This window comes from Eucyclogobius newberryi, unplaced genomic scaffold (genome assembly GCF_026437365.1).
Source record: "Eucyclogobius newberryi isolate DKJ021-1_F unplaced genomic scaffold, fEucNew1.0.hap1 SCAF_6, whole genome shotgun sequence".
NCBI lineage: Eukaryota > Metazoa > Chordata > Actinopteri > Gobiiformes > Gobiidae > Eucyclogobius > Eucyclogobius newberryi.
In genome coordinates, this window is record NW_027316278.1 from 41,264,529 (window position 1) to 41,277,496 (window position 12,968).

At 57.3% G+C, this 12,968-nt stretch overlaps 1 protein-coding gene across 1 annotated transcript in view; it reads left to right on the forward strand.

Moving 5' to 3' along the window:
• The window catches only part of LOC140346739 (uncharacterized), a 116,533-nt gene that overhangs the window by 39,292 nt on the left and 64,273 nt on the right, over positions 1 to 12,968 (forward strand). The window contains exons 9-11 of the mRNA XM_072432923.1: positions 2 to 143; positions 3,835 to 4,004; positions 4,111 to 4,226. Coding sequence (XP_072289024.1) covers positions 2 to 143; positions 3,835 to 4,004; positions 4,111 to 4,226 — 428 coding nt within the window. The remainder of the gene's footprint in view (position 1; positions 144 to 3,834; positions 4,005 to 4,110; positions 4,227 to 12,968) is intronic.

Consider the following 12,968-nt stretch of genomic DNA (forward strand, 5'->3'; position numbering starts at 1 on the left):
GTGGTCAGTGCTCAGGGACTCCAGGCCAAGGACCGCACCGGAGCCAGTGACCCCTACGTCACCATCCAAGTGGGAAAGACCAGGAAGCGAACCAAGACCATCTACGGCAACCTCAACCCAGTGTGGGAGGAAAAGTTCCAATTGTGAGTTTACACAGTGCGAACAGGAGATGGCGCTCTCTCAGGAGCTGCTCAGGGACACACGTCTCACAGGGACACACGTCTCACAGGGACAAGCGTCTCACAGGGACACACGTCTCACAGGGACACGCGTCTCACAGGGACACACGTCTCACAGGGACACGCGTCTCACAGGGACACACGTCTCACAGGGACACACGTCTCACAGGGACAAGCGTCTCACAGGGACACACGTCTCACAGGGACACACGTCACGCGTCTCACAGGGACACACGTCTCACAGGGACAAGCGTCTCACAGGGACACACGTCTCACAGGGACACACGTCTCACTGGGACACGCGTCTCACAGGGACAAGCGTCTCACAGGGACACACGTCTCACAGGGACACACGTCACGCGTCTCACAGGGACACACGTCTCACAGGGACAAGCGTCTCACTGGCCACAACCAATTTAACACTTTGCCTGTTTTTTCCCATCTAGCTTCACATCAGCCGGGTGAAAAAGAATGATGTAGAATGAATTTGCTCGAGCGTAATCCAACCTACACACACCCATGACACACCCATGACACACACCCATGACACACCCATGACACACACCCATGACACACCCATGACACACACCCATGACACACCCATGACACACACCCATGACACACCCATGACACACCCATGACACACACCCATGACACACCCATGACACACACCCATGACACACCCATGACACACACCCATGACACACCCATGACACACACCCATGACACACCCATGACACACCCATGACACACACCCATGACACACCCATGACACACACCCATGACACACCCATGACACACACCCATGACACACCCATGACACACACCCATGACACACCCATGACACACCCATGACACACACCCATGACACACCCATGACACACCCATGACACACACCCATGACACACACCCATGACACACCCATGACACACACCCATGACACACCCATGACACACACCCATGACACACCCATGACACACCCATGACACACCCATGACACACCCATGACACACACCCATGACACACCCATGACACACCCATGACACACACCCATGACACACACCCATGACACACACCCATGACACACTCATGACACACACATGACACACCCATGACACACACCCATGACACACACCCATGACACACACCCATGACACACCCATGACACACCCATGACACACCCATGACACACTCATGACACACACCAATGACACACACCCATGACACACACCCATGACACACACCCATGACACACACCAATGACACACCCATGACACACACCCATGACACACCCATGACACACCCATGACACACCCATGACACACACCAATGACACACCCATGACACACCCATGACACACACCCATGACACACCCATGACACACACCCATGACACACCCATGACACACCCATGACACACCCATGACACACCCATGACACACACCCATGACACACACCCATGACACACCCATGACACACACCCATGACACACCAATGACACACCCATGACACACCCATGACACACCCATGACACACACCCATGACACACACCCATGACACACCCATGACACACACCCATGACACACACCCATGACACACCCATGACACACACCCATGACACACACCCATGACACACACCCATGACACACCCATGACACACCCATGACACACACCCATGACACACCCATGACACACCCATGACACACACCCATAACACACCAATGACACACCCATGACACACCCATGACACACCCATGACACACACCCATGACACACACCCATGACACACCCATGACACACACCCATGACACACACCCATGACACACCCATGACACACACCCATGACACACACCCATGACACACTCATGACACACACATGACACACCCATGACACACACCCATGACACACACCCATGACACACACCCATGACACACCCATGACACACCCATGACACACCCATGACACACTCATGACACACACCAATGACACACCCATGACACACACCCATGACACACACCCATGACACACTCATGACACACACATGACACACCCATGACACACACCCATGACACACACCCATGACACACACCCATGACACACCCATGACACACCCATGACACACCCATGACACACTCATGACACACACCAATGACACACCCATGACACACACCCATGACACACACCCATGACACACACCAATGACACACCCATGACACACACCCATGACACACCCATGACACACCCATGACACACCCATGACACACCCATGACACACACCAATGACACACCCATGACACACCCATGACACACACCCATGACACACCCATGACACACACCCATGACACACCCATGACACACCCATGACACACCCATGACACACCCATGACACACACCCATGACACACACCCATGACACACCCATGACACACACCCATGACACACCCATGACACACCCATGACACACCCATGACACACCCATGACACACACCCATGACACACCAATGACACACCCATGACACACCCATGACACACCCATGACACACACCCATGACACACACCCATGACACACCCATGACACACACCCATGACACACACCCATGACACACCCATGACACACACCCATGACACACACCCATGACACACACCCATGACACACCCATGACACACCCATGACACACACCCATGACACACCCATGACACACCCATGACACACACCCATAACACACCAATGACACACCCATGACACACCCATGACACACCCATGACACACACCCATGACACACACCCATGACACACACCCATGACACACCCATGACACACACCCATGACACACACCCATGACACACCCATGACACACCCATGACACACACCCATGACACACCCATGACACATACCACAGTGTGTTCCAATATCCTGCAACTTCAGCAGCCATTTTTGTCCCACCTGATTCTGACTGGATGGATTATTACTCCGAATTGCCCAGAAGTAGGTTTGTGCACAGTATTTGAGAGAAATGGGTCTTTCGTGTTTGTCATGAAAGGTGTTAAACTGCAGAGTTCAACCCATAAAAAATGTGAGAAAATCTGTAAACTGGGAAAAGAGCTTATAAACTCATCATGGTGCATAATTATTATACTAGGAACGTGTTTGGTAAGTGAGCAATACAGCTGGGCGGCTGCAAATATTTAAAATTTCAGGTTTTTAAGACAGTAAGAATCACGTAAGCTACAGTAACTTCAAGATGCCTTTATTATCTATCAGAGTCACCAGACTGTGAACTACCAACCAGTCCTGATCTTATGCTTATGTCTGGCCTGGTTCAACTTCACTGCTGCTTTTTCTGTAAATAACCTGAGATGTGTCCACGGGTTGATAGTTACAGGCCTTATGCAGTTCACCACCTGCTGGAGAGCGCCTCATGGGAAGAGTCAGCCCGGAGCTTCTGCAGGCAAAACAGTCTTTAATGGCCTTTTTCACAGACGTCCTCATGTTAGTGTGAGATTGATCCCCGATATTTATAACACGCAGATGATGGTGGGATTGTGCTTGTTTTCTAAAATCGACACACATTGTTTTAGAGACATGTTGCAGTAAGCTAACGATAACCCTTTCACACGCATCTATTCTGTTTTATTCTATTGTTTTGTTGTCTCTAGTGAGTGCCATAACTCCTCCGAGCGGATCAGGCTGCGAGTGTGGGACGAAGACGACGACATCAGGTCCAGAGTCAAGCAGCGCCTGAAGAGAGAGTCTGACGACTTCCTGGGCCAGAGCATCATCGAAGTGCGCACCCTGAGCGGAGAGATGGACGTGTGGTACACCCTGGGTACGGTCAGCTGTGTCTGCGCGGGAGGGCGGGGCGCGACAAGGGCCATGGCTTAGTGAATGGCCAATGCGAGTGGGGCGGGGCCTGACCATGTGCATGTTTACAGAGAAAAGGACAGACCGGTCAGCGGTGTCTGGAGCCATACGTCTACAGATCAATGTGGAGATTGAAGGGGAGCAGAAGGGGGCACCTTACCACGTCCAGTACACTTGCCTACACGAGGTAACGCCACCGCTAACACTCTGACGCTAACGCTAACACACTGACGCCACCACTAACACTCTGACGCCACCGCTAACACACCGACGCCACCGCTAACACTCTGACGCCACCGCTAACACTCTGACGCCACCGCTAACACACCGACGCCACCGCTAACACACCGACTTCACCGCTAACACACACGGACACCACCGCTAACACACTGACGCCACCGCTAACACACACGGACACCACCGCTAACACACTGACGCCACCACTAACACTCTGACGCCACCGCTAACACACCGACGCCACCGCTAACACTCTGACGCCACCGCTAACACTCTGACGCCACCGCTAACACACCGACGCCACCGCTAACACACCGACTTCACCGTTAACACACACGGACACCACCGCTAACACACTGACGCCACCACTAACACTCTGACGCCACCGCTAACACTCTGACGCCACCGCTAACACACTGACGCCACCGCTAACACTCTGACGCCACCGCTAACACACCGACGCCACCGCTAACACACCGACGCCACCGCTAACACACCGACGCCACCGCTGACACACCGATGCCACCGCTAACACACCGCCGCCACCGCTAACACACCAACGCCACCGCTAACACACACGAACACCACCGCTAACACACTGACGCCACCGCTAACACACTGACGCCACCGCTGACACACCGCCGCCACCGCTAACACACTGACGCCACCGCTAACACACACGGACACCACCGCTAACACACGGACACCACCGCTAACACACACGGACACCACCGCTAACACACAGACACCACCGCTAACACACAGACACCACCGCTAACACACTGACGCCACCGCTAACACACTGACGCCACCGCTAACACACTGACGCCACCGCTAACACACTGACGCCACCGCTAACACACCGACGCCACTGCTAACACACGGACACCACCGCTAACACACTGACGCCACCGCTAACACACCGACGCCACCGCTAACACACACGGACTCCACCGCTAACACACTGACGCCACCGCTAACACACCGCCATCGCTAACACACCGACGCCACCGCTAACACACCGACGCCACCGCTAACACACCGACTTCACCGCTAACACACACGGACACCACCGCTAACACACCGACGCCACCGCTAACACACGGACACCACCGCTAACACACTGACGCACCCGCTAACACACCGACGCCACCGCTAACACACTGACACCACCGCTAACACACTGACGCCACTGCTATTACACACGGACACCACCGCTAACACACTGACGCCACTGGTAACACACTGACACCACCGCTAACACACCGACGCCACCGCTAACACACCGACGCCACCGCTAACACACCGACGCCACCGCTAACACACCGACGCCACCGCTAACACACGGACGCCACCGCTAACACACACGGACACCACCGCTAACACACTGACGCCACCGCTAACACACACGGACACCACCGCTAACACACGGACACCACCGCTAACACACGGACACCACCGCTAACACACACGGACACCACCGCTAACACACAGACACCACCGCTAACACACTGACGCCACCGCTAACACACCGACGCCGCCACCGCTAAAACACCGACGCCACCGCTAACACACGGACACCACCGCTAACACACTGACGCCACTGCTAACACACACGGACACAACCGCTAACACACTGACGCCACTGCTAACACACTGACACCACCACTAACACACCGCCACCGCTAACACACCGACGCCACCGCTAACACACCGACGCTACCGCTAACACACCGACGCCACCGCTAACACACTGACACCACCGCTAACACACTGACGCCACTGCTATTACACACGGACACCACCGCTAACACACTGACGCCACTGCTAACACACTGACACCACCGCTAACACACCGACGCCACCGCTAACACACCGACGCCACCGCTAACACACCGACGCCACCGCTAACACACCGACGCCACCGCTAACACACCGACGCCACCGCTAACACACACGGACACCACCGCTAACACACTGACGCCACCGCTAACACACACGGACACCACCGCTAACACACGGACACCACCGCTAACACACGGACACCACCGCTAACACACGGACACCACCGCTAACACACACGGACACCACCGCTAACACACAGACACCACCGCTAACACACTGACGCCACCGCTAACACACCGACGCCGCCACCGCTAAAACACCGACGCCACCGCTAACACACGGACACCACCGCTAACACACTGACGCACCCGCTAACACACCGACGCGACTGCTAACACACGGACACCACCGCTAACACACTGACGCCACTGCTAACACACACGGACACCACCGCTAACACACTGACGCCACCGCTAACACACCGACGCCACCGCTAACACACCGACGCCACCGCTAACACACCGACGCCACCGCTAACACACCGACGCCACCGCTAACACACCGACGCCACCGCTAACACACGCGGACACCACCGCTAACACACTGACGCCACCGCTAACACACACGGACACCACCGCTAACACACGGACACCACCGCTAACACACACGGACACCACCGCTAACACACACGGACACCACCGCTAACACACAGACACCACCGCTAACACACTGACGCCACCGCTAACACACCGACGCCGCCACCGCTAACACACCGACGCCACCCCTAACACACCGACGCCACCGCTAACACATGGACACCACCGCTAAAACACTGACGCCACTGCTAACACACCGACGCCACCGCTAACACACCGACGCCACCGATAACACACTGACGCCACTGCTAACACACCGACGCCACCGCTAACACACCGACGCCACCGCTAACACACTGACGCCACTGCTAACACACGGACGCCACCGCTAACACACCGACGCCACCGCTAACACACGGACACCACCGCTAACACACTGACGCCACCGCTAACACACTGACGCCACTGCTAACACACTGACGCCACCGCTAACACACTGACGCCACCGCTAACACACGGACACCACCGCTAACACACTGACACCACCGCTAACACACGGACACCACCGCTAAAAAACTGACGCCACTGCTAACACACGGACACCACCGCTAACACACCAACGCCACCGCTAACACACGGACATCACCGCTAACACACGGACGCCACCGCTAACACACTGACGCCACTGCTAACACACTGACGCCACCGCTAACACACTGACACCACCGCTAACACACGGACACCACCGCTAACACACGGACACCACCGCTAACACACGGACACCACCGCTAACACACGGACACCACCGCTAACACACGGACACCACCGCTAACACACTGACGCCACTGCTAACACACACGGACACCACCGCTAACACACTGACGCCACTGCTAACACACTGACACCACCACTAACACACCGCCACCGCTAACACACCGACGCCACCGCTAACACACCGACGCTACCGCTAACACACCGACGCCACCGCTAACTCACACGGACACCACCGCTAACACACTGACGCCACCGCTAACACACACGGACACCACCGCTAACACACGGACACCACCGCTAACACACACTGACACCACCGCTAACACACAGACACCACCGCTAACACACTGACGCCACCGCTAACACACCGACGCCGCCACCGCTAACACACCGACGCCACCCCTAACACACCGACGCCACCGCTAACACACGGACACCACCGCTAACACACTGACGCACCTGCTAACACACCGACGCCACCGCTAACACACGGACACCACCGCTAACACACGGACACCACCGCTAACACACGGACACCACAGCTAACACACTGACGCCACTGCTAACACATACGGACACCACCGCTAACACACTGACGCCACCGCTAACACACCGACGCCACCGCTAACACACCGACGCCACCGCTAACACACGGACACCACCGCTAACACACGGACACCACCGCTAACACACTTACGCCACCGCTAACACACTGACGCCACCGCTAACACACGGACGCCACCGCTAACACACTGACACCACCGCTAACACACGGACGCCACCGCTAACACACGGACACCACCGCTAACACACTGACGCCACTGCTAACACACAGACGCCACCGCTAACACACCGATGCTACCGCTAACACACCGACGCCACCGGTAACACACACGGACACCACCGCTAACACACTGACGCCACCGCTAACACACACGGACACCACCGCTAACACACGGACACCACCGCTAACACACACGGACACCACCGCTAACACACAGACACCACCGCTAACACACTGACGCCACCGCTAACACACCGACGCCGCTACCGCTAACACACCGACGCCACCCCTAACACACTGACGCCACCGCTAACACACTGACGCACCTGCTAACACACTGACGCACCTGCTAACACACCGACGCCACCGCTAACACACCGACGCCACCGCTAACACACGGACACCACCGCTAACACACGGACACCACCGCTAACACACGGACACCACCGCTAACACACTGATGCCACTGCTAACACACACGGACACCACCGCTAACACACTGACGCCACCGCTAACACACGGACACCACCGCTAACACAAACGGACACCACCGCTAACACACAGACACCACCGCTAACACACGGACGCCACCGCTAACACACCGACGCCGCTACCGCTAACACACCGACGCCACCCCTAACACACTGACGCCACCGCTAACACACTGACGCACCTGCTAACACACTGACGCACCTGCTAACACACCGACGCCACCGCTAACACACGGAAACCACCGCTAACACACGGACACCACCGCTAACACACTGACACCACCGCTAACACACGGACACCACCGCTAAAAAACTGACGCCACTGCTAACACACGGACACCACCGCTAACACACCAACGCCACCGCTAACACACGGACATCACCGCTAACACACGGACGCCACCGCTAACACACTGACGCCACTGCTAACACACTGACGCCACCGCTAACACACTGACACCACCGCTAACACACGGACACCACCGCTAACACACGGACACCACCGCTAACACACGGACACCACCGCTAACACACGGACACCACCGCTAACACACGGACACAACCGCTAACACACTGACGCCACTGCTAACACACACGGACACCACCGCTAACACACTGACGCCACTGCTAACACACTGACACCACCACTAACACACCGCCACCGCTAACACACCGACGCCACCGCTAACACACCGACGCTACCGCTAACACACCGACGCCACCGCTAACTCACACGGACACCACTGCTAACACACTGACGCCACCGCTAACACACACGGACACCACCGCTAACACACGGACACCACCGCTAACACACACTGACACCACCGCTAACACACAGACACCACCGCTAACACACTGACGCCACCGCTAACACACCGACGCCGCCACCGCTAACACACCGACGCCACCCCTAACACACCGACGCCACCGCTAACACACGGACACCACCGCTAACACACTGACGCACCTGCTAACACACCGACGCCACCGCTAACACACGGACACCACCGCTAACACACTGACGCCACTGCTAACACATACGGACACCACCGCTAACACACTGACGCCACCGCTAACACACCGACGCCACCGCTAACACACCGACGCCACCGCTAACACACGGACACCACCGCTAACACACGGACACCACCGCTAACACACTTACGCCACCGCTAACACACTGACGCCACCGCTAACACACGGACGCCACCGCTAACACACTGACACCACCGCTAACACACGGACGCCACCGCTAACACACGGACACCACCGCTAACACACTGACGCCACTGCTAACACACAGACGCCACCGCTAACACACCGACGCTACCGCTAACACACCGACGCCACCGGTAACACACACGGACACCACCGCTAACACACTGACGCCACCGCTAACACACACGGACACCACCGCTAACACACGGACACCACCGCTAACACACACGGACACCACCGCTAACACACAGACACCACCGCTAACACACTGACGCCACCGCTAACACACCGACGCCGCTACCGCTAACACACCGACGCCACCCCTAACACACTGACGCCACCGCTAACACACTGACGCACCTGCTAACACACTGACGCACCTGCTAACACACCGACGCCACCGCTAACACACCGACGCCACCGCTAACACACGGACACCACCGCTAACACACGGACACCACCGCTAACACACTGATGCCACTGCTAACACACACGGACACCACCGCTAACACACTGACGCCACCGCTAACACACACGGACACCACCGCTAACACACGGACACCACCGCTAACACACACGGACACCACCGCTAACACACAGACACCACCGCTAACACACTGACGCCACCGCTAACACACCGACGCCGCTACCGCTAACACACCGACGCCACCCCTAACACACTGACGCCACCGCTAACACACTGACGCACCTGCTAACACACTGACGCACCTGCTAACACACCGACGCCACCGCTAACACACGGACACCACCGCTAACACACGGACACCACCGCTAACACACTGACGCCACTGCTAACACACACGGACACCACCGCTAACACACTGACGCCACCGCTAACACACCGACGCCACCGCTAACACACCGACGCCACCGCTAACACACGGACACCACCGCTAACACACACGGACACCACCGCTAACACACGGACACCACCGCTAACACACACGGACACCACCGCTAACACACGGACACCACCGCTAACACACGGACACCACTGCTAACACACGGACACCACCGCTAACACACGGACACCACCGCTAACACACACGGACACCACCGCTAACACACGGACACCACCGCTAACACACACGGACACCACCGCTAACACACACGGACACCATCGCTAACACACGGACACCACCGCTAACACACACGGACACCACCGCTAACACACGGACACCACCGCTAACACACGGACACCACCGCTAACACACGGACACCACCGCTAACACACCGACGCCACCGCTAACACACGGACACCACCGCTAACACACGGACACCACCGCTAACACACTGATGCCACTGCTAACACACACGGACACCACCGCTAACACACTGACGCCACCGCTAACACACACGGACACCACCGCTAACACACGGACACCACCGCTAACACACACGGACACCACCGCTAACACACAGACACCACCGCTAACACACTGACGCCACCGCTAACACACCAACGCCGCTACCGCTAACACACCGACGCCACCCCTAACACACTGACGCCACCGCTAACACACTGACGCACCTGCTAACACACTGACGCACCTGCTAACACACCGACGCCACCGCTAACACACGGACACCACCGCTAACACACGGACACCACCGCTAACACACTGACGCCACTGCTAACACACACGGACACCACCGCTAACACACTGACGCCACCGCTAACACACCGACGCCACCGCTAACACACCGACGCCACCGCTAACACACGGACACCACCGCTAACACACGGACACCACCGCTAACACACTGATGCCACTGCTAACACACACGGACACCACCGCTAACACACTGACGCCACCGCTAACACACACGGACACCACCGCTAACACACGGACACCACCGCTAACACACACGGACACCACCGCTAACACACAGACACCACCGCTAACACACTGACGCCACCGCTAACACACCGACGCCGCTACCGCTAACACACCGACGCCACCCCTAACACACTGACGCCACCGCTAACACACTGACGCACCTGCTAACACACTGACGCACCTGCTAACACACCGACGCCACCGCTAACACACGGACACCACCGCTAACACACGGACACCACCGCTAACACACTGACGCCACTGCTAACACACACGGACACCACCGCTAACACACTGACGCCACCGCTAACACACCGACGCCACCGCTAACACACCGACGCCACCGCTAACACACGGACACCACCGCTAACACACACGGACACCACCGCTAACACACGGACACCACCGCTAACACACACGGACACCACCGCTAACACACGGACACCACCGCTAACACACGGACACCACTGCTAACACACGGACACCACCGCTAACACACGGACACCACCGCTAACACACACGGACACCACCGCTAACACACGGACACCACCGCTAACACACACGGACACCACCGCTAACACACACGGACACCACCGCTAACACACGGACACCACCGCTAACACACACGGACACCACCGCTAACACACGGACACCACCGCTAACACACGGACACCACCGCTAACACACGGACACCACCGCTAACACACCGACGCCACCGCTAACACACGGACACCACCGCTAACACACGGACACCACCGCTAACACACTGATGCCACTGCTAACACACACGGACACCACCGCTAACACACTGACGCCACCGCTAACACACACGGACACCACCGCTAACACACGGACACCACCGCTAACACACACGGACACCACCGCTAACACACAGACACCACCGCTAACACACTGACGCCACCGCTAACACACCGACGCCGCTACCGCTAACACACCGACGCCACCCCTAACACACTGACGCCACCGCTAACACACTGACGCACCTGCTAACACACTGACGCACCTGCTAACACACCGACGCCACCGCTAACACACGGACACCACCGCTAACACACGGACACCACCGCTAACACACTGACGCCACTGCTAACACACACG